This window comes from Emydura macquarii, unplaced genomic scaffold (assembly GCF_026122565.2).
Source record: "Emydura macquarii macquarii isolate MOO-44397 ecotype Brisbane River unplaced genomic scaffold, CSIRO-AGI_Emac_v2 contig_1390, whole genome shotgun sequence".
Taxonomy (NCBI): Eukaryota; Metazoa; Chordata; order Testudines; family Chelidae; genus Emydura; species Emydura macquarii.
Genome location: NW_027131527.1, coordinates 23,691,015 through 23,716,214, shown reverse-complemented (window position 1 = coordinate 23,716,214; position 25,200 = coordinate 23,691,015). Strand labels below are relative to the sequence as shown.

At 38.4% G+C, this 25,200-nt stretch overlaps 1 protein-coding gene across 1 annotated transcript in view; it reads right to left on the bottom strand.

Annotated features, from left to right (window-relative positions):
• The window catches only part of DNTT (DNA nucleotidylexotransferase), a 123,358-nt gene extending 98,804 nt beyond the window's left edge, over positions 1–24,554 (bottom strand). The window contains exons 1-3 of the mRNA XM_067552901.1: positions 24,352–24,554; positions 17,171–17,345; positions 8,712–8,840 (exon numbers count right to left, since the gene is read on the bottom strand). Of these exons, the coding sequence (XP_067409002.1) occupies positions 8,712–8,840; positions 17,171–17,345; positions 24,352–24,554 (507 nt within the window). The remainder of the gene's footprint in view (positions 1–8,711; positions 8,841–17,170; positions 17,346–24,351) is intronic.
• Positions 24,555–25,200: the final 646 nt, after the last annotated feature.

The window sequence follows — 25,200 nt, the reverse complement described above, 5'->3', positions numbered from 1 at the left end:
AATTAAACTAGTGTTGAATATGCATTATTCTCTGTACAAAACATTGCCTGCAAATACTGCAATTAATTATAGATCTGTCTTTTTACATTAAACTAGTTTTGACTTTTTTTATAAAGCTGTTCTACTTCTTAAAAAAGCAATTTATTTCCAAGTATAGTAACAAGCTGTTCAATATCATAGGCCTGCATTGGATAATATTCTGGGGAGGTCGGGGAAGGTACATGAGACAGTTCTGAATTAACAAATTTTTAATTTTCTTAAAATTGAATCAGAAGAAGCTTTCAGCCTAGTAGGATATCACTGATGAAATCTGTGTGCAGTGATATAATCAGGAAAATATTACTGGCCACTGACCAATTCTAAACCTTCAGGGCTTCTTAAATTAAAAGGTTGATATATTCCACCCTGCTTACTGATGAAAAACAATACAGCTTGATTGTTTACATGAAAATAGGTTAGTGGAAAACCAAATTTCTAGAGATCTCTAACAGATTTAGAACTTTCATCATCTCCAAGATATTCTCCAGGGGAGGAGGCTTTAATTAAACGTGAAAGAAAGCTGGGCAAAATTTCAGCTCTTCACTTTGTGAAATGCTTTCATTGCAAAATTTCCTTTCCTTGCCCAGTCCTCTGTCTAGCGCATGCTGACAACATGGCTAAAATTCAGATGGTGAAAGAATGTTGCTGTAAGTGGATTTCACCTGTCGACTTTCACGACCAACTCTGCTCTGACGCAAAAGTGCACAAATGTCACTGTACTAAGTGAAAAGGTAAGGATGAGGATGTGTGTATTGGGATGAAGCTTTGAAGCTAGATAAAACAAAAAAAAAATTCAAGTTGTTTCTCCTTTGCATTATATGTAAAATATGTGTGATGCTCTTGCATGACCTCTCTGTAAGCAACAAATTAGTTTAGTTACATTGGTGCTTAGAACACTTTGAATCTGTATGATCTATGAACCTTTGCCAGGATGGAACTGGATTCTTCTCAAACCTCTAATACAGAAATGAGATATCACCTATTTCACTGACAAGGCACAGGCTGGCCTGAGATCCTTGTTTCACTCTTGGTGGCTGCCCCACTTGAAGAAGAGACTTAGCAGTCAGGATGGAGCTCATTTTAGCATGCCAAACATTCTGCAGCACTTCTAAGACAGACAGTAGATTCACTCTTATCTCCTGTCCTAGAGTGTTCAGTTTTTAAATCCCCAACTACGTACCTACCACTCCAAACAGACAGATCAAATGTTACCCACAAGAACAACTGAATGGTATTTGTAGCCACTTAGTAGCTCTGTAATTCCAATTTAAATAAATATTTTCTCGAGTCTTTTGGAAATAGCTCCTTCTGTCACCTTTCTTGGCTTTTATATTGCCATCTGATTTACTCTAGATTTTTAAATTCTAGCATTACTTGCTGCCTGAATTTTCAGTCTTCTACAGGTGACAATGAGTGTATTGGAATGGCCTATCCACCATCTGGTTCTCTTGGCAATCATCAGTCATTAGAGTTTATCTGTTTGCTTCTATCACAGACTCATTATGCTGGCCTTAAATCAGAGATTCACTTTTCTTCAAGGCCAGTCTCTTCTTTTAGCAATACACATAATAGTTTCCCTTAGAGTGAGCTGTTTCTAACACATTCTATTCTTCAGTCAAAACCAAAACATTGAAATTCCATGAGAAGGCATGGGATCTCCTACTTTTCCCTTGCCTGAGGAACATGAGCTATGTGAAGTCTTCACATTAGCCCTCACCTCCCTCTTCCTCTCAATACACCAAATTAGATTAAATTAAAACCAAGGTCCAGGAACTAAACAGAACAGAAATTCACACCACCAACTACAGTGATGCTATCGATATACCTACATGGTCTTAGATCAAAGAAAACTTTGTTTCTCATGAACCATGGTAATAGATTGTAAGATTTGAGGCTGTTTTCAGCTAACAAGTTGGAGGCCGAAACTTATTTAAACGGCTAACAAGCATACCTGAGCCTCAAGGAGAATGGTTGGTGTAAACATCGGATGGCTCAAGAAGCCAGATGTCCTCTTAGTGATTCTAATTCCAATGAGAACAGCACATTTTCTTTTAGAATTTCTGTCTCATCTTCCGCCTATCTGTAAGGACCCTCCTTCTTCCTCCATAATACCCCGTCCCGAGTGTAGCCCTAGGATCCTTAATGTAAGTAGAGTGATTAAAGTGTCCCTGTATGTATGTAACAACCATTATCACTGTTGTTCTCGCCGGATGGTACAATGTCTGTATTTGTAAGTGAATAGATAAAGAATTTAAACGTACTATGTAATTGATAAGAAAGTGTATATAATTGACCACTGTAACACCATGAAGTTGATGCTGATTTATCAGACTTCCCGGTATCGTGGATAAACTTCTTCAGTATTGTCTGTGCTGCCTGATTCTTGGAGAAAGACTCCTTCGTGCTTTACAAAATCATCTTAATAAGCTTAATGCATGGAACCTCAAATATGAGCACTGAACAAATATGGACCATCAAGTCATGGCTATATCGTATGATTAAGAGGTCATTATTTCAGCTGAAGGAGCAACATCTTTTGAAAGACTGCCCTAAATGGCAGCAGCACGACAATCATTTGACTATTCTTATGAGTCAGATATTATGAAGAGTCATTATTACTTAACGGGGATAAATAAATACCACATTAGCCACATCTGCTATGACTTGATACCTTGTGGAGAGACCCCTGAGATATTTTTGCATATGGATCTATTAAGTATCCCATGCTCCAGATGTCCCTAAACTTTCCTGTGGCATATGGAGGGTCTCTGGCACCCGTGGGCCAAGCCTATATTTGGGCCCCCCAGGCCTCATGCCCCCCCACGTGCAGGGCAGGACGGGTCCCAGCCCCGCCCCGGGGAGCGGGGGTCTGTACCTGCTGGACGGATACAAATACAGGCTTGCTTCCACCGCCCCCACCCTTCCTGCACTTACGCAGCACGCAGCGCTCGCCTCTCCCACTGCAGCTTGACGCCAGCTTGGATGGGGCGGCCTCACCCCCTCCCCCCCGGCCTGGGGAGGGGGCCTGGGCTGGCCCTTCACAATGCACAGGGGGAGACACTTAGGGGCACCCCTCAGAGCCTCCTCCGCCCTCCCCACACTTACCCGCCAGTCCAGCCCAGTGCCGGCTCGGATGGTGGGCAGCTGGGAGAGACCGGGCCAGTCCTACATGACACATGGGTAGGGGCACAGAAGCGGAAGCAGGAGCAACTGGCCCTCAGCCTCCTGTACCCTCCATCCATCATGAAGGGCTGGCCCAGTGTGGCCCGATCCCCCCGCACTTACCTGCCACTGCAGCCCCACAGCCCGGCACCAGCTCGAATGAGGCAGCCACATCCCCTAGCCTGGGGAGGAGGGGGGGCACCGGATCGACCCTTTATGATGGGCACAAAAGGCTGAGGAGCAGCTGCTCCCGCTTCCAATTCCTCCCGCCCCCCACCCCCCACACATGCATCAGAGAAAATATATACTATATATAAATCCTAACAAGTCACTTTGAATTTTACTAAATAATCATATTGGAAAATACTTATTTATCATGCCCCATGATTCTAATTGTTCAAGAATAATTCATTGATATTCACAGTAAGCAAACCAGGATTATTATTACTATTATTGTATTTATTTGTATCATGGTAGAACTCAAAAGCCTCAATAATGAATAGGTCCTCATTGTACCAGGCATTGTACAAACACCTAGAAGAGCTCCAAAGACCTTACAGCCTAATGTTAGCACAATAAGGGAAGGAGGGCAGGGGAAGATGATGAGGGTAGCAGTAATAAGATCATGTGTACAACCAGTTGGAGCTGAATCATTTATATATATTTTTTATTATAAATAAATATCAGCTAACACCAACTGCCCTCAAACAAATCAAAAGTAGAGATACTTGCTTTCCTGTGGACATAACAGTAGAAGTGGATCTTGAGGAAACTTGGAAGGAGGAAAGAACAGTGGCCTCACAGAGTTCCAAATAATATGGAAGGACGTGTGAAGGCAGGTTGGGAAAGAAGAGGACAAATGGACACTTAAGGTTGGCACCATTGATAGGGCATGACAATGCAGTAAGAGCATCAGCACTGTTGTATTAATTCTGGTCTGTTGTATTGACTCTGGTTATTGACTGTGCAGTTGAAGCACACAGTATAACATAAAATACAAAATGCTGAAAGGAAATCACATGAACTAAGTACATTGCCAGAGGAAGTAGTATAATTTCAGAGGCAGGCTGTGAATTGTGATTGCTGAAGCATCTACAAGTATTTTATATCCTAGCTGTATTCTAGATAGGATTCTCCTTCAAATTATTTTAATAAATGAACAGGAGATATTTCCTCTTCTGAGCAAGCCATCTACTCCTTTTGGTTAGGTAGACATAGGGCATAATTTATGTTGCTATTTTGACACATCGGCTGCATATTTTCTTCTAAAAAATGTTATGTCTTCAGGATCCAGGAGATGTTTTGGGGGCATATTCTACTTTCGTGTATTTCGACCTACAAGAACCCAAAGTTGATGGTAAAATTAAAGCTAGGGCCTTGTTAGTCTGATTTAAAATATAATAAAAATAAATTTATTAACTTACTAGAGTCACTGAGACAGCTGACTTTTGTAACATATTCCTTTAGGTACAATAATCACATGCAAAAGGAACAGAAAAGAAAATGAAACAACCATTTGTTCCCCCACTAACAGGATGGAAAGACAGACAGTAAGGTGTCTTTGGGTGGGTAAGGTTCAGTGGCCTGAGATGTACAGGAGGTCAGACTAGATGATCACAGTAGTCCCTTCAGGCCTTAAAATCTCTGAGTCTTCCCCAGGCTAAGTATTCACATTTTTATTACCGTGAGTAACAGCCAGAGTAGAATAACATTCGGTAACATTGGTAATAAGCCTCAGAAGCACAGAACTATTTGCCTCTGACTTAATTAGCTTCTTCTGTAAGAATTAAATTGTATTCTTCTCTAAGAAAAATGTCTGTCTTGAGTTTTATTGCAGCCCAGTATTAATATTCAAATCAACACTCCCTATTAGGCAAAGCAGAATGACAGCGTTTATTTTACCACATGAAAACATGATGCAGTCTCCCGTGTGTGCTTTTTGAGGGGAGAGGAAGGTAACTAGCTATTCATATATTAATTTTAAAACAACACTTTGCAATTATATTCTGTCATAATATTAATGTTTAAGACAGAAATAAAGAAAACATATTAAACAGCAACCTCTGGTCATTGTCCTGTGATCCTGCAACCTTGCTCATCTGAATTTTCCATATTCAGACATTTAGACAACAGGACTGCTGATGGAGTCAGGATTACAGGATCAAGTCTTTAATTGTCTGAATAAGTAAAGGAAATCATGGTGCTCTCTACTAAACTATGGTACATATGCAGCTGTTATAACTCCATCTCAGCTCCCATGATTGTCTATGTTTATCACTTAATTTCATTGATTCAATAGGGGGTGGGGAATGTGCTTTAAAAACCTACTTCTTTTCTTCTCTGTTTTAAGAAACTTTCATGTATTCTGCCTGCTACATATGTGGAATAGAATGTGTCCTTAGGCACAGTTTTCAGCAATGATGGCAATTAAAATGCAAAGGGGTAGTTCTAGGAGGCATTTTGCCTCACACACCACTTGGAGTCACAATTCCTTCCCTGCTTGCCCCGGCTCCTGAGGAAATAGTATTTGCTGCTAGCATAAATCAATAGCAAAAAAACAGTAGCCCTCACCAGGCTCGGGTATGGTAGTGCTAAACGCATCATACCCTACTTCTCACCTTTCTTCCCCTTCCACCCACCTACTTGGATGGAAGGGTAATAGGACAGAGTAAGTGCTTATACCTGTACACCTGGCCCCAAGATCTGGGTAGTCTGTGCAGGGGTCTAAGGGGCGCTCCTAATCCCTCTTAATCCCCAGAGAGGGGAGGAGGCATTGTGAGGTAGGATTTGAAGGATCTTACATCAGTGGCATAAATTAGAACTGCTACCCTACAGCTGTAACTTGTGCTGAGGGTGGGCAGCTGAAAATCATTGTGTTGCAGCCAGCTCCCTGACAGCCTCCCCTCTCTAGGAGGCAGCAAAGAATCAAGCCTAATATGTATAAGAGTGGTAGAATCTGGCCCAAATGGGTTGATCGGGGTGGTTGATAACTACGCACAAAGCCATTGTATTGAGTGATAGTCACCGAGAAAGGAGTCACCAAATTACTTCTAGAATATGTGAAGATCTTGCCTGTTGCAGCAGTAGTAAATCAAATACAATCCCTATGATTCTGCTGTATGTCACTAATCCCAGGCATCCAGAAAATCCTAAATAAAAGGGAAAGCCATGGAGCTTTCTTGCTCTGATAGGTAGTATAGGAGATGGCACATTTAATTGCCTCTACTCAGCAATCACTTTTCCAAAATAGAGATATGAACTGGGATGCCAGGGCCTCAAGATCCAGTGGTAAAGGAAGATTCCTGAGATCATTCAAAAAGGCATAAGCAAATATAATTCATACATCCTATGCCCATCTAGTAGTAGGAAAAGCCAAAAGTCAGTAGTACCAAGAAAAGCTATTACGGATTGCCTAATGGAAACTTAAAATATGAGAGCAAAGACAACATCTTTGTCTCTCAGAAGATACTATCACCCACACATAATTCAACATAGTGAGCCAGCGACAGTCAGTCATTTAATGATTGGAAGCCCACAGATTGCACAAGTGAATTATATTGATGTTTCATTGTCGTTAAGTACTTGCACTGAAAAAACTGGTTGAACACTTTTATTCAAGTACATGAGTTATGGTTTTAGTAGAAGACCCACAAGACAAAAGCAAAACTGAAGATCAAACTCCTGTGACATTAGGCACATTTCCTCCAAACAAGGGAATCTACTCCTGCATTCCTTGCACTCCAAGGTCCCCAACTGACTTCACTGCAATTTTTGGGTGTGACGAGAAAGCAGCCCTAATGAGAAGGTCTGTATTGTAGCTTTGAGATGGACTCATAAGCACTGTCAACTAATTAGATGTCACCATCAACAAGTTCACAACAAACTAGTTTGTCTGAAAGTCAAGAGGATAAAAAAATAAATAGTTTAATCGGGACAAGGGTGACTATTTACCACACAGACTCCCAACTAGTTTTGTTCATCAGTTCCTGCACAAGAAGAATCTTTCATTTATGAAGAACAACAACAACAAAGACCATGAATCCTGAAGCCCAGTGCTTAATTTGTAATGAAAGAGGTGCCAAGAGTCAAGTAATTTTTTTACTTTCATAACTGAGGCGACAAGCTGCCAGGGCTATGAACTGCCACACCTAGAGGTGTCGGGGCTAACCCCTGACACAAATTGAGCACCGCTAGTGCTAACATATTTTTATCTGGATCTTATATATATTTTATTATTATTTTATTTATAAGATCCAGATAAACATGTTAAAATGGAACTAAGGTTGAGACTACATACCTATTATTTGAGAGTAAAAACACAATAGTGATTTTGTACTTAATCCCAAACCAAGTATTATTAACCCTGAAAATTCAGAACGAATGTTACATTTGAAAAAAATCCAAATATTTTAAGATCTAGAGATGCAGTGAAGACACCCTAACAACCTTATTTCCTTCCTGTATTGATGCTGTGCAATAACCATGTGCTTATGATTAGTGCATAATGGTGTTTGTGGTCCTAGATGAGATTGAACTGATTTTAAGGACACATTAGATTTTTTCCATTTTTTCCTCTCATGGCATCATTAAAGTGCAGCACTAGCAATGTTTAATTTGTGCCAGGGCTTGCCACCTCAGTTATGAAATTTAAAAAATTGCTTGAACCCTGGCACCTATTTGTGTGAGTCCCAGCAACTTTTTTATTAAAAATACACTGTAGCGCATATACATATATATGTAAATGTCAAGTATGACTATTAATAAACAGAACTCCAGTTAGAGATGTGATTTATAGTTACACATATGTAAATGAATCACATACACAGGAAGGGTATACAGGTCTATAATATTAAGAAGATAACTACAGCATATGTCACAGTTTTTGAGATGCCTATTTAACTAGAAGGTAATTAGCTTTTTCTTTTTGCCCTAAAATACTTAAATAAATTAAACTGTTCGAATGATTATTCATATCTAAAATTATTATGAAAATAAGAGCTCTGCAACCCATCAGAGTGCATGGAATTGCATAAAGGGAAAAATACAACAATAGTACAGTACCTTCATTCTGATTGGCTAAGACCAATCCATTTTAGTTAAAATGTTCTAACAACACACATTGTATAGCTGGGCCCTCATTCTATCATGTGATATTATAATGAAAGGGCAAAAGATATTTTAAAATATATTGTAAGAACAGTATATTGAAAGTAATATGTTTATTACTGGCAGTTACAAGCTATTAGTATGGCATTGATAGATCAACCAACTTAAGTTTTCAATAGCAACACTTAAAATACACAAATAAACAATTAAGATCAATTTAACTTTAGACTTGCCAAGTTTATAATTTTTTATATATATAAATTCCACTCCTCATGTCTCACATTTCACTTGTGAATGTAATATGCCATTCACTTTGCCAATGTAATATGGGAGATATTGATAGAAGTATTATATTAGTTAGTTTACTCTCCTCAGCTGGAGGTGTTTCATGGAAAATCTATTACCGTGAACTTTTTGTTGTAATTATTTAAGGTGGTCCTCCTTCGACATGCATACTGGGAGACTGTGCCTGCAACAAATGACGACGCTTCTGATTCAGGTGTATCTGAAGTAGCAAAATAAGCTTCTTGCACCTGAACAGAGAAGGGTAAAAAAAATATTGAGTTTGTCAAATAGTCCAAAACATCAAAAATATGCTCCCAGAACAGTGAAATCATCCATTAATTTCATGTGAAATGCCTTAACTTAACATTTTCCTGGGAAAACAAATAATTTTCCTACAATCCACTGAGAATAACTGAGAAAAGTGATTTTTGTGGCAATTACTGAGAGTGCTCAATTTCTGCAGAAACACCATGCACGTAGATTTCTATTGGCTGTAGTGATTACTTGAAAAAACTGTGGATCATTCAAGTCAACCAATGCTGGATTACAAGGACATTGTAGAGAAGACAATTAATAATAAGCCATTAAGTAACTGCTTAAATCAAACATTTGCTGATATTCTAGTTGCTGCCTTACATATATGTTTTATTATTATTACTTTACACTTACCTATGATTTATGTCCAAGGATCTCAAAACAATTAACACAAAAGTCAATGCTTGAACAGGAAAAATGTGATGGTTCTCCCTCCATCCCACAAACCTTTTCTCCACTTTTTCACCCCCAACAGAAGTGAGGTATAAAATACCTGCATAGGTCTCTCTACCCCCCATTAAAATATTAACAAGGGTAAGTAAATATTATTATCCCTAGTTTCCCAAAGGGAAAATGAGACAGAGAAAAGTTAAGCAACTTTAACAAGGTTACACAGCAAGTCAGTGACAGAGCTGGAATAGAATATACCCATGCACTGTAAACATGAAGGCCTGGTTTATGCTTAAAATTTAGATTAACCTACCTACGTTTCTGAAGGGTATGAAAAATTCACACCCCTGTGCACTGTAGTTATGCCTATCTAACCCCCAGAGTAGGTGCAGCAAGTTTAAATGAAAGAATTCTTTGACTAGCTATCACACTCAGGGAGGCAGGTTATCCACAGGGATGGAGAAGCCCGTTCCATTGAGGTAGGAAGCATCTATACTATGGTACTATAGCAGCAGTGCTGCAGTTGTGCTGCTATAACAACAGTAGTGTAGCCATAACCTGAACAGCACTGCTTCCTTTGTTAGTGACACAAGAGTCACAAACCAGAACATTTTAAAAAATAGTTAAGGTTGAAAAAACATAAATAATCATTCCACACAGTCCAGTTGAACTGGTATAATATTGGTGAAGTCAGCAGCATTGTAACAATTTTTATAGTGCAGGTGCTGAACAAAACTATAAAGCCTGTATATTTTGAACACCACTTCAAGCCAGGAGGGCTGCCACATGCCAGTACCCTTAGTTCTAGCATCCCTGGGTGAAGTGAGAGAGGAAGACAAAAATCAGGCTTATAATGGGAAGCTTGCTTCCACCTCAACAATGGAAAGATGACCACTTTCTTTATAATATGTATGGGCAAGGACTATACTAAATAAGTTATTATGTACATATTATTTTGCGTAAAAGCTGCCATTAGATTTGAGCCAGTGGAGAATATAAGAATTCATCCAGTTATGTAATGGCACTCAAAGAAACTCAAGGTAATTTTTATATTGCTGAAGGAAAAGAGAACTTACTGACAATTTTCAGTCTATTTGGAAAGCAAGGATATTATTGTCTATCTGTCTAAGGCTGTCCTAGTGAATAGCCAAAAGGGATTTCGGAGAGGGTCAGCAGTATGAGGGTCTGCCATTCTTGTATACTTTCATGAATGACACTTTTAAACTGATTTGAAATCATAAGCACTTATGATTGATTATAGCTAACGTACTACCTGCAATACCATGCCACTGAGAAGATGGTGAACAAAAAGAATGTTGCTGAATGGAACATATGGTAAGACATTATTTTCATTGGGCTGTAAAGGCAGCTATCCAAGAACTGGAATTCTGAGAAGAATAATCCATGGTGGAATAGAATCAAGGCATCAGGCAGGTAGGCTCAGCACATAACAAGATCAATAATAAAGCAGAAACCCTGTGTGTCCAAGAGACTGGTAAGATGGCATATAAGCATCCTGTTACTGCCTTTGGAAAATTATTTGAGCTTTCCCCCCATTAGTATCCACAAAGGTTATGTTTTTAATTAACAAGACCTGGTTATATAATTAACAGAACAAACCTGGGACAGAAATCAATAGAAAAAGTGTGCAAACTATAATTACTGTAGTCTGATTTGTAGGGCCCATTAAGGTGCCAGCATGAACTCTAAAGAAATTGTCTCTTTCTATCATCAACAAAACATAAGAGCAGGATTTATTTTGCATTTTAGTGGGGAGAACAGATGGGAGATTATCGTTTGTATAAATCCGAATATCTCCGTCCAGCAACAATTACACTGCAGCTCCCCAACCCCAACCACACACACTTTGCCTTGCCACTGCCAGCTAATTTACTGTATTGTGAAGAAACACCTACTAATAGGAGTGAAAAGTATCAATTAATCTCTCTCTTCTGTAACTCTAGATCTCTCTTGCATATAAAATGCAGATTATGGTCAATTAAATATGGGCCAAAGCAATCTGAAAATGTCCTGATATGTAAGTGTCCTAGTTGTTTTCATAAGTAGCTCATACTATTTATGCAAGTGCTACAGAACACCTACAAATATTTTCCATAAGGGTGCATGTGAGAAAAGAGTTTTAAACCTTTTGACAGCTCTGTTTCTCTGTATAAATTTCCCTGATACAGTGCTTGTTACTTTTGTGTATGGGAAGAATGCCGGCCTACCTCAGTCATGCTACCATTTCCTTTTCTCTTTTATGGAAGTATGGATACTGGTCTCCTGATTATTTAATGCTAGAAATATAAAATATCTAGTTGGATAAGCCCAAATTGAGTGTCTGGGTTTTCCCCAAAATAGGTGCAACTTAATGCTGTTCTCATTTTCCACCTCTTTTTTTTTTTCTGAATCTGAGATAAATTCAGCCAAACTTGACCCTACAAGCCCACGTAGTAGAAGTGAACCTTTAGGATGGCAGTATTCTGAACAGAGAAGCTCATTGTCGCTCCTTTTACAATGATATTTTCAGTATGCCAGAGAACAGCTTGGTCTCACTGCAATTGGTTACAGAGTGAGAGAGTCCTAAATTCATAGCTAACCATGTAAAGGCCTACTTTGCTCTATTTTAATTTCTTTAATCAGTGCAGACACAAAGGGACATGCCTGAGAGGAACAAAGAAAAGCAGAATATTAAAGAGAGAATGAAAGAAGGATTTAGCATTTTTAAACACAGTGTATAGTGTGAAGACAAGCCAAGCTGCATCACAGAAGGAGCAAGAGAGCTCAGGAGAGTGGAAATACATTCACAGATAAACCACAATTAATGTATTAATAGAATGAATGTAACTTGTTCACTGATTTAATAAAAGAGTGGTTTTTGTATGTATTACCCATGAATGTTTTTGTTTCAGTCATTTTCAAGTGAAGATAGGCTGTCTCACTAGACACTACAACAGCCGCAAGCTCTATTGGTCTGTGTATTTAAACTGAGGAGTGACCACTCTCACTTGGATGCATTCCATTACTCCCTTCACTTTCTATCTTCTACCTTCAAATCCTGGGTTATCTGAAGTCTGGATATTTTTCAGTCAGTCACTGACATGTACCAATGCCTAGCTATTGCATACAATATGCATAGGATGGCTGAAATTTTCCAGATCCACCCAAAGGATTTAGACACTCAACCATTTTAATGAGATTAGGGCATCCAAATCCCATAGGTGATTTTGAAAATCCCCAGTTTCCTCTGGCTGACCTCCTCAAATTCAACACAATGTTTATTTTTCATCTGTCAAAACATTTTTCCTAATTTAGTGCTATGCTAGAGATCATACATAATGGCTCAAAAAGGGGAGAGATAAAAGAACCCGCACCATGAGTAAAAGTGCTAGGTAAAGCCATAATTTACAGTGTGCGGTAAAAGGTGTGGAAGCACTTAAAGATTAAATCCTGTCTCTAATTTTACCCTCATTTGTGAATAGTGTCCAAGACTATTGTGAGATAGCTTAACCATGGTACTTCTGTGTTATTCGTGAGGGTATGCTACTATCTTTCTTTTGTAAAGGGACTGCTCAGTGCATAACACACTCTGCCCAGGATGGCAGCCCAGGAATCTTCTGTTTTATTCAACTACATGGCAACAGAGAGGGTGAAAACAGACATTAACTAAACAGAGGGTAAGGGAGAAGTGGAGCCTGGCTCCAATCCATAATATTCTGAGTAACCCAATTAACTCCTTGATGACCACTTTACTACTTTCCATCTTTACAGGACCAGAATCCACCATAACATCTACCACAGTCCAAGTTATATCTTTCCAATTTAATTACTGCAAATAAGAATGATACTCCAAGTGCTGAAACCTAACCCCTTGCCAGCTAAGTACTAAATTCCCCCAAAATAATCAGCAGTTATAGATACTATTGACCCTATGGTAGGCCAATTCATTCAGCAGCAAGGTCAGCCTGACGCATTTTTATTAGCTACGTGGATCCAGGCTGCAGAGATCAAGAAGATGAAAAACTCATACTAACCAGCTCTGCTCACTTCCAGAACTTTACGAGTTGGGGGGAAGCAGGGGGGACTGGGATTGACTCATCAGGCTAGTTTTCAGTTTTCATTTTGTTTCTTGGGGATCCTACCTGACAACACCGCATGAAATATTTATTCCATTCATTCCCTGTGCCTCATGACTTAGTCTTTTCTTATTCTCCCCTTTATTTTTAAAGTTTCCTCATTGTCTCATATGTTTTATTGACATTAGCCAGGAAACATCACTGCATCCCAACATTTGAGGACCCCCATTGCATTACAACATCTGAGAAGGCTGTCTGACCAGATCATGGTTGTCATTGTCAACAAAACTGATTGAAATATGATGATCAGGCTAGGTGAATTGAGGGATTCTTTGCTGTAGGTGGGGCAGGCCTAATAGGCAGTTTGTAGAACAGAGACATATTTTGATTTTCCTTTAAAGACGAGGCTTAGCCCCCACAGCTGAAAAGCCTAAGAAATGTAACAGCAGCTGGAAGCCACAAAGGCTAATTTTTACTGTATGGACAGCTAAAAACTCCTTATCAGCTTAGATCTGGCCATCCAGGTTTTTATATTGTGTCCCTCACTTTAGTATCAGAATATCTCACAAGATGTTCACCAGCATAAAAAACTGTATTTTAAAGAGTTTTTCATTAATTAATTAGTTACCTAATGGTTGTAAGCCTGTTCCCCCCCCCCCCCCCCTTGTTATGCACTGGCCTGGTCATTTCCTTTCAGTACTGCATTAAAACAAAGGTCCTGGAGGAACCCCAGCATCTCAAATACACGAATAAAAGCTGAAGTGTGAAATCTTGACACTATGAAGTAAATGGAAATTTTGTCACTGACTTCAATGGGACCAGGATTTCACCCAAAGTCTTTACCCACTGCCATCCATTCTTTTTAGAAAGAAACTGTTCATGATACAGCCTGAGCATAGAGTTTCAAATTCACATTCATATTACATTTAACAAGACTATCATAATGGGCCAGATTTGTGTGTGGTGTAACCCCAATTACATGAGACATGAATTTGGCCTAGTATTTTAACAAACAATTAACCTTGATTTCAAGCCTCTCTCATTCCTTGAGGCAGACGAAATCCTGTGCAGAGCCTATCCTGGTAACACAACCATGATCAGACTGTTTTAAATTTGCTGAACTTCTACATTTTCTTTTCTTTCCTGTATTTAAAATATTTTATTGTACAAAACTAGTTATTACTTTGAGATCTGTCTTAATGCTACACATTTTAAGTTAACTATATAACAGGCACCTTGTTTATACATTCATTTATAACTATCTAGTACTGTGTTCATTAGGCTCTGCATTTATTTGTATGAAATATTATGCCCAGATATAAGTGGAAGAGCTCACTTGCTGAAGTGGTCTCACGATTACATAATGATCACACTACAGCAATACTTGCTTTTTCAGTCAGTCTAGCGCTTCCAGAAATCTAGATAGAACCTCTTACTATACATGCAAGAAAATTTATGCAGATTACTTTTCACTAGGGCTTTTTTTGATATCTGGATAAGAAATTAAATGTCACCAAGGTTTATTTGCAATCCCTCCCTTAAAAACAAAAACAAAACCCCAAAATCATAGCCCGTATAAGCATATTTTCTGGGAAATCTGAAGCTGTGGGGATTCAGACATGCCGAAATTAAACTGAAAGTGAATAATGGGGCATTTGGTTTAAGTCTGCATCTTGAAGTTAAATTCTCAACACAGTTTAAAGGTTTGGGGTTTATTGAAAAATTTCAGTCAGTTAAGTTTGAAAGTAATCCAAAATTCATACCTTCTGACCTGCCTTTCTGAGAAATTACATAATGTGATAATTATATGGTATTTGCTTTTATTTCTGATTTTCATGAATTTATTTAGAACATTCTCCCTTCAGCAGGCTCAGTGGAAAATGAATGTTGAAAATATGTGCACATGCTCTGTTACAGTATTATTCTGAGCCTGAGAGCAATAGTGCCATCTGGTGTACTCATGTTTTTTTAATTTTGCTAAACAGGTACTCTCCCGTCCAAAATCTCAGAGACTAGGTTTTGTATCATATTTTGGTTTCTGGCACTGGAAAATGACTCAGGAACCACACTATTTCAGGGGTATTTTATAGATAAATTATTCTTCATACTTTAATAATCAAGAATAGGAGGAATAAAAAGAAAAGAAAAGAAAAGAAAAGAAAAGAAAAGAAAAGAAAAGAAAAGAAAAGAATGGCATTGCTTATTCATTTTTACATACTGTACACAATACTAAGCTATACACTGAAAAACCTGTAGTGGTCCTATTGTCCATCACTTTCTACAAGATAACTGTAGTACCACAGCAGAGCTACCTAATCCAAGCCCTTTGAAGTCAATAGACAACTTCTCATTGATTTCAAAGGGCTTTGGATCAGGCCCCTATCTGCCAACATACAGACCCCTTTCCTCACCAGGCCACATTATCATTGTGACAGTCAACCCCATGCAGAACATGGAAGTTTATTACTATCTACAGTACAGGGTCTACAGTGGCATTACATCATTATCACTATAGATCAGTGATACTCAGACTCACGAGCTGCATGTGACTCTTTAACGTGTCTTTAACTGCAGCTCTTTGCAGCACATGATATTAAAGTAGTGTGATTTAATTATTACCAATCTAAGTTATTAACCAATCAGGTTGCTTTTACTATGTTATTAACCAATTGTAGTTCATAAAATAATAATTCTTGGTCAGTCATTTTGCTGTGAGAATACACACACACACACTCACTCTAAATATTTCAGCTGTCATACTGTTTAAATATGAATATATAGTACCATAGTAAATAAAACAACGCATTCACACTACTGTGGCTCTTTTGGGTAATGCTGATTGCTAATTTGGCTCCTGAACCATTGAGGTCTGAGTATCACTGCTGTAAATCATCCAGTGTTACTAAGTCACCATCTAGAGTACACAGTGTGTAGGGATATTGTCAGGGATATTGTCACTGTAGAGCATTCTACAGAGTGTGCAGCCTGCCATGATACTACAGAATACTAAATGGACTACAGACTGCAGTATTACCTGATCAGCTACAGTGGAGTGCCAAGAGTGGTTTACCATGTCACTATCCATCACCTGAGGTGTCCTGTACTATTCACAGAATGGGAGGGAAAATACTGTGGCCTCTTCAGTACAGATCCTGTTGTGACACAATACAATATAACATCATCTGCATTCCCTACCATATTTTTCCTCACTAATACCAAGTCTGTAATAACAGTAAAGTTCAACAACTACCCCTTTACACACAGATTACATCACCAGTCCTTCCATAGATTCTTCAGGGGCCTATAGATAAAACCTAAACAGGACAAATTTTAACATTTGTACATTGTTTTGAAAATGCAAAATCCTACTGTGGGAGTCATTAAAAAGGGATACGTACCACCTGGCACAGTTATATTTGCCATGCTTTCTGAGGTATTTACCATTTTAAGCATTTGTGGGAATACTACAAATACCAAAGCAAAGGTAAATACCTGAGTGAGGTAACTTATTCCTTTAATGACACCCAATTTAGATGAATCATGAATAGCATTATTTCAGTACTAATACATCCGGTCATGGTAACATACAACTATCTCTAAAAAGATTTTCTTTTTAATTTATGAAAACAATATGAATTTTACAAGCAAGCATTTAAAATAAAAATGTACATGTATTTAAATGCAAACGCTCTACAACAGCAAGTTATACACTGAAGCAAAGGGAGGGTTGCCTGATTAGTCTAACTTTTAAGTTTATTGTGAAACAAGCTATATTCACACTGAAATATCAGACTTACGATGAGCTGATGTTTTTTCTCTGAATCCACTGGTTTTCCAGCTGCCATGCAAGCCGTGAACCAAGAGATATCAAGGAGTTTGAACCTTGAACTGTCCCTCACCTTGTGTCCTCTCAGCCATTCCAGAACCTCAGCGCAAGAATTGTTCTCTGCCACAATGTGAGTGACAGAATCACTATAAAGGGAAAAATTAAGATGAGGTTTTCTTTTTTCTGAACCCAGTCATAAATAGTTGTAACGCTGCTATTTCAATATTGATATACCATGCACTTCCTGAAAAGTATCTTATATGTTATATGTCAGGATGCAGGAAGCACGTCATGTTTTCATATCACAACATATCTTTTCCATTCTGTGAATCTCATTTAAAAAAAGTTTTGTAGCATAACATCTTTTATAAGTGCATCATTTTCATCCTTTTAGCATCATTTAACTTCTGTAAGACACTGTTTTCTTATACTTCTTTTTGCAACTTAGAAGATGTTTGGCTTACACAAGCAATATTGTAATGAAGAGGCTGTTTTACATTACCTCACAGCATTGAGAAAAATAAAATTCCTGGTCAATGAATGAGAGCTTCATAATACTTAAAAATCTATTTAACAGAATCCTTTTAAGTTCCATAGTTTCAAATATTTTTGATAAACTTAAATATTCTGTACTTAAATTAAGTTCAGTACTTAAAGGGCATCGCAAGCATGCACATGATAGAAACCTTATGAACTATAAATCATGTCTGAAGACCACCTTCTGGCTTTTAATAGTCTAGTTTCTTGCAAAATTGATGTCAAGGTTTAGTTTAGCTTAAAACTGACAGTGTAATGTGAGCGAGACAAGGTGGGTGAAATAATATCTTTTATTGGACCAACTTCTGTTGGTGAGAGAGACAAGCTTTCGAGCTACACTTGAAGTTGGTCCAGTAAAAGATATTACCTCTCTTACCTTGTCTCTGTAATATCCTGGGACCAACACGGCTACAACAACACTGCACATCATATAATGTAAGTCACTATCTAATATGCCACACGATAGCTATTTTTAGATTGTCATAGAAATGTGGGAGCAAAAAAGTCATTAGAATAAAATTTTGCTTGTTGTATCTGAAGTACACAATAAAGAATTCTTAAATTAGTATGAAGAATGCTCAGCTTCTAGAGACTGTGTGTTCTATTCAGTCATTCCGTCCTTACACAAATAGGTTTTTCCTGCATAGGAGGCAACAAAAAGAACAAAAAAACCCACCTCACGATTGATTTCTGAAAATTTAACAGGGTTTAGCCAACTGTATTTCTGAGTATGGTTCCAAGCATGTGAGAGAGATATCACATTTTGCACCAAATATTACTCATCAAAATATAGTGTGTAGATGCTAACAAAGTCCTCAATTGTCCCTTCTGCTTCCATGAGTGGAGGGAACCCAGATAAGTGGCTCTTCCCTACAGATGTGAAAATTTGGAATTTTCTCATTCTTCCTCCAGCCCAGGAGAAGATTTCTCCATCAGAAGATGACACTGACAGAGCTCCACAGGATTTAGACATCAAGGCCCAGTGGTCAATGGAATGCCATCTATGTATGCTATGCATGTATTGCATGCTCCAAAATTCACAACAAAAAATGTTTTATGCAACCAGCATATGAAAGCTCTGCACATAATCAGTCTGTTCATATTGGCTGTCTTTTTGTTTTGCTGGCAAGGCATGCATGGCTCCAAGTTGCATCATGTTGCCTAGGCAACATAAATCTTCAGGCAGCTGACTTCCTAACTGGCTGTGCATTGCAAAAAGTAGCTAAGACATGCAAGTGTACAACTGAATCATCCATGATAGAACAGAGTTAGCAGCACAAACGTTTCTTCCTAGTTTACTAGATGAAACCTCAGATATTGCCAATAAGTTTCAGCTTTCGATTGTATTGCATGATGTGACCAAGAATGGTGGTGATGTAGAATGCTTGGGTGGTTTTACTGATGTTAGTAATAATCAAACTGCAGCAGGCCTTTGGCAGAAGGTTGAGACAGTGTGGAAGACATTTAAATTTGGAGACAAGTTGGTAGATCAGACATATGATGGTTATGGCGGACGACATGAGTGGGCTTTGGAAATGTGTTTGTGAAATTCCCCTGTGCATTTTCTATTCATTGCTACATTCATGTTTTAAATCTTGGCTTCAGTTTTCCAGAAAACAGTAACAGAGAATATCAGATTTCCTTCTAAATTTTTGAAGAAATATCTGCATTTTTCTGTCCCATTTCAAAACAGGCTGAACGTCTCCAAAATAAAGTTAAATAGAGACTGCCTTCTGTTCGTACCATTAGATGGAATTTTCACTGAGGCGTGTACAACCTGTTAAGCAGAGCGAAGAAGCTCTGTCTGAACTCTTCAAAAATATGGTGCAAAATCTAGCAGCATTTTCCTCAGCCAAAGATTTTCTGACTGTGACAGAATACACCCCTATATTCATACCTACACACTACTGTAATAATCTTTTACAAGGTATGTCTTGTAACTTGTCTTTTGAAAACTCATAATTTGCAGGTCAGTATTGTCCTGATAAAATATGAGAGAATACTGGATGTGACATAAGATTTCCATGTATGATGTTATTAACTCACGTTCCAAATGCCACAGCCCTGCCCAAAGAGAAGTCAGCAAGCAGGTCTGTCCTAAACAAAGGAAGGTGTGCTTGCCTTAATTTGCTTTTAAGCAGTAAACAGTCATCAAGCAGGAAGGGAATCAAAGGAAGATCAAACAGGTGAGAAAAAACCAGCAAGGAACATCTTTCCACACAGACTCTGACCTTTGGTTCTCTGCTGGAAATGTTTTTCAAGAGGGGGACTGAAATTATAAAAAAGCAGGGGCAAACACCCCAAGACACCCCTCTCACTCTCTCTGCCTACCTCATTTTCTACACCTGAAAAGACAAAAGGAAACAGCCATTGAACGCTGGGGTAGGGGTCCTGACCTGAAAAGTATGATCAGTAATCTGATGGCATGAGGTGAGAAAGTTTGCTTTGCAACTAAGTTATTTAAATTAGACACTGGTAAGCATTTTAATCTTTATTTTTCTTGTAACAATTTCTGACTTTTATGCCTTATACTCACTTAAAAGCTATCTCTTTGCAGTTATTAAACTTGTTTTACTGTTTTATCTAATCCGGTCTGTTTCAGTTGAGGTGTCTGGATAATTATTTAAGGTAATAAATTGACATATTATTCCCTTAAAGGAATAATGGACTTAATATATTTGTACTGTCCAGGAGACATACATTTCTGGGGGAAGATCCGGGATTGGGGATATGTTGGGGGTCACCCTGCAGTATAACCAAGGCTGGTGAGAGTCAGGGTGTAGCTAGCAGGCTGAAGTTACACATAGACATTCAGGGCATGGCTTGCATGCTGGAAGGCTCTTTGTGAGTGGCCCATGTGGAAGCTACTACGCAAGGATTGTAAGGCACACAAGGTTTCAAGGCAGGGGTGACACAGCCCCCCAATAGTCTGGATTGTGCCCCACTATGTCACACTGACCATGCTTGATGATTTTCTGTTTGTGTTTCTCCTTTGCTTGTACAACAACATATATAAAGATACATAAGCAGTTCCTTTAGCTGTGACACTCTGAGTACATTTTCCAAACTTGAAGAAAAATTCTATATAGCCCTAAAGCTTGTCGCTCTCATCAACAGGTGGTGGTCCAATAAAATATATTACCCCATCCACCTTGTCTCTCTAATATCCTGGGACCAACACGGCTATAACAAAACTGCATACAATCTTTTTGTCTTTGTTGCATGCCATACTAAAAATGCCATAGCATGCCACTGCTGGAGGTGAATAGGGTCAGAGCATAGAAGAAGTCACTCTCTGCCGCCTAGTTCTTTTCTGATCCCCTGAATATCTAAGCTGATGGCCAACGATGATTATTTGTATAGCAGCAGCAGCAGCATGCTAAGCACTTTAAACACAGTTACTTCATGACCAACCCTGAAAAACTCACAATCTAAATGAACAACAAGCTAAAGGGGCGGCAAGGGGAACAACAAGAAATTGAAAGATTAAGTTAGGCATTTGTCTTGCCAGTTCTCTGGTTTTTGCTTAAATCTCTCTCTCTCTCTCTTTTTCCCCTCCCAAAGTCCCCAGCCATTTCCTGTTATTTCCTCTTTTATTGAAGTTCCCATCTCTCACAAACAGCAATAAAAGTATATTCTGTTTTACTGGGAGACAGTAATAATGGGTACTAATAATAAAAAGGCAAAGGACAAAGCAAATTGCCCCAAAGACACAAGACACACAAGCACTCTAATTCAAGAAGGAGGATATTATAAAAGGGGCTTTCATCAGATAAAGTGAGACAGCTTGGTTTTGCTGGGATGAATTGTTCCTCTTGAGATATGGGGAAGATTCAGCAATGCCTTGAGGAGGGCCCAAATATGATATCTAGTTGTTTGAAAAAAATAATGCTTTACAAACTATTCATAACCTGAGTACATAAGCTGCCAGCAGTCTAAAGTCTCTACCAGGCCTGCTGGGATTCTCTATTAAGTAGAGAAAATATCTACCAAACTAACAGGAAATTGTAAGTGTAACCACTCTAAAGCTCCACTGAAATACACTGGAGTGGGGTGTAGCAGCTGCCAGGTTAGTACACTGCACATCAGTGTGGTGGAGACTGCAACCTGAAACCTCTAAGACGACAGAAAAATAGAACATGACTCTCTCCAGTTCAGGCAAGCACCTTTACACTAGTACGAACTCTACTTAACTCTCCAGGAAGCGTATAGAGTACATACTTCCAGCTCAAGACTTTGTATGTTTCAGTAGAAAGCAAGATTCCATAACAGATTTTTAAGAGATTAGCATGCCACATCCCTAAGTATGGTTCAAGTCCTGTGGCCCTTGTTCACATCAATAACCCATTGACTTCACTAAGGCTTTGTCTACACTAGCATTTTGTCAGCAGAACTTTTGTCAGTCATGGGTTGTGAAAACACACGTCTCTGTCCCACATAAGTTTCACTGGCAAAAGCACCAGTGTGGACAGTGCTATGTTGGTGGGAGATGGTCTTCCACCAACATAGCTACCACAGCTCATTGAAGGTGGTTTAATTATGCTGGCGGGAGAGCTCTCTCCCATCGGCATACAGCAGCTACATGGGAGACCTTACAGTGGTGCAGCTGCAGCGGTATATCCATGCCATTGTAAGGTCTCTAGTGTAGACATAGCCTAAGTCCAGCTAGCCCTGCGCATAAGACCTGCAGTTCCACCTCCCAGAATATTGTTATTTTGTGATCTTCCTATGTACTACATGTACGGTGTGCTATATTTTGAAAAGGTAAATTAAAAAACCCCACTGTGGATGAAAATCCCTTTTCTCATATCACACAACTTGTAGAGAAGAGCATCAGAAAAGTTGCCTATTTCAATTTGTTCTAAAGGATAACAAATCATGTGAGTTCACTGAGTGGGCAATATTATTTTTATTATTTAACCCTGTTAATTAAAATAGAACCTAACACTGTCATGTTTTTACTTTTCTACAAAAATTCAGTTAGAGACATAGAACTTCTGCTTCCTGTGGTTTATTTCACTTTATATAAAATATTCATATTTAATGTATTTATACCAAGCTGCAGATCTGGGAACTCTGCCATCATTATACTCACAGCAGCAGTTTAGTTGCTGTGCACCAGTTTCCTCTGGTACTTCTACAGCTGTGCTTGATTCTTGGCAGAAAATGTAACAAATATAGTTTCCTCTAGCATTCTTGACAACAACAAAAATCAACAGTTATAGTTCTGTTTTATCCAGTTGCAGCTAGACTGAATTTAAACATACTGGCCACCTCCTGACAAACAAAAGTTGTATCATTTGTGTCCTCTCAGAAAGTTTGAAATTTTGGCAAGAAATCTCTGTCTCAGCAACCCAAATAGACCCAAAACTCTTAAGATACACCTCAACAGAGTCCTGATCCAAAGCCCTTTTAAGTCGATGGAAGTTTTTCTACTGACTTCAGTGGGTTTTGGATCATTAACTGCCTATTTCCATGCCATACCTGCCTGTATTTTGTTTTATAAACTGTTTCCATCTACATACTGTATTTAGCAGGCATTTTATACAGACATGAACAAAAAATTGATTTTCTTTAACTTTAATGTTCATGAATGGAGAGGTTAATTGCACTAATTAAAAACAGATATAGTGCATGTAGAAAAGATGCTGTGTGAGTACCCCTACATAAATTTACCAATGACAGTACACCTTAATCCTCAGATGCAACATCCCTGATATTCCAGTACTGGGCCTTTTCTACATAGAGATGACAGATAGTCCCAAAGCATGTGCCAGCAATATCAGATATAATGGAGAGAAATATTTCCCTATCAACCCTTCTATAGAGACGTATTCAACTTTTTCCTTTTCTTTTCAGGAATAGGTCACTATATTTAGATTCATTCCAATGATAACTGGACATCAATGGGCCAAAACATTCCAACAGATCATTGGTTGGTGTAAATCGGCCTAGCTCAGTTGGCTTCAATGGAACTTTGCCAATGGCACCCACTGAATATTTGGTTCATTCATTCCAATGAGGCTATATAAATGAGTAAAAAATAAATCGTGTGAGTGACATTTGCAGGATCAAACCCTAAATGCGTTTGATTTTCCATAGGAGAGGTGGTTCATTGAGAAGTCCAAACTCATTACATTTAAGGAACTAAGACAAATTTGAACCATGGGTCTTAGAGGTCAAAAAATAAATATTTGCTTATGCCTGTGTGCTGCCTGCTGTCTCTTAGGATTTTCTTTCCACAAGGTAACATGACTTTATCTTCATTTTAATATATGTACAACTAAATACAGAATAATCACTTGTGAGAAAAAATAAAGATTATACACGAAATATATATATCAAATGTTAATCACAGTCACTTAAACAAATGCATTTATCAATATCTTTGTTGTGTAGCTAGAGACATTACTGAAAAACATGATGATTTTACCTATTTACCTCAGAACTGCAGTATTCCCATGTACCTCCATAAGCTTTATTATAGAAAATTCCTTGAATACTGCACATACTAAGGTTAGCAGTCAGCATATCTTATTTAGTTATCTTAGGTAATCAGCAAGTTTTAAGCATCATCACTGCATATGATTTCTGCTTACATAAAGATTTTCCTACCTTAACTCATTTTCTACCCTGAAACCTTTTCTTCTTGCCAGCTCCATCAGGAATGTCCTTCTTGTCACCCCCATTTTCCTCTCCATAATAAAAATGACTAATTCACTGAACTTTACATCAAAACTGCTGAGAGAAATTGAAGGATGCTTCCCTTTTTGCTTTTTCCTCTGGGGGAACAGACTTGGAGTTCTGATCTTATCCATGATTCAAGTTAGTATTTTTTCAACTTGACTATCTAAATGTGAGTTTACATTCACACTGCCAGCCAACAGCTGTATTTGATAGCACCACCCATTGATGTCATTTTCTTGTTTCTCTTCTGAAATCAGAAACCAAAGCTACACAAACAGAAACATTAGTTGCTTTGCACTGACTATGAACACTTCTTTGAACTTACATGTGGGAAGAATTTTAACTACTCCAGACAGGTGCATATGTATTGAAATTCACTGGTATTGAATGTGGCCACTGCCTCTAAATACTCAATGCAGGTAATATTGTTCATAGCAAATTATTTAAATATATTACGCCAGATCATCAGCTTGTGGAATCTGGCGTCGCTCCACTGACTTTCATTTTACCTTTTTTTTTTTTCCCCCCCCCCAATTTCTCCATTTTGTGGTCACATAAATTTTCTCTAACTTGAAAAGAAAATTTAAAATAATCATACACTTGTTCTTACTGAGGGTATGTAAAAGTTGCCGCCATCAGATCGACCTTTCTGGATCGATTGAGCAGTGAGTGAAGACCCGCTCAATTGATCCAGAAGTCTATGCTGGTAAACCACCCCTTCAAGTGGCGTAGCGCTGTGTTGACAGGAATGCGGTTCCCTTCGGTGCAGTGCAGCAA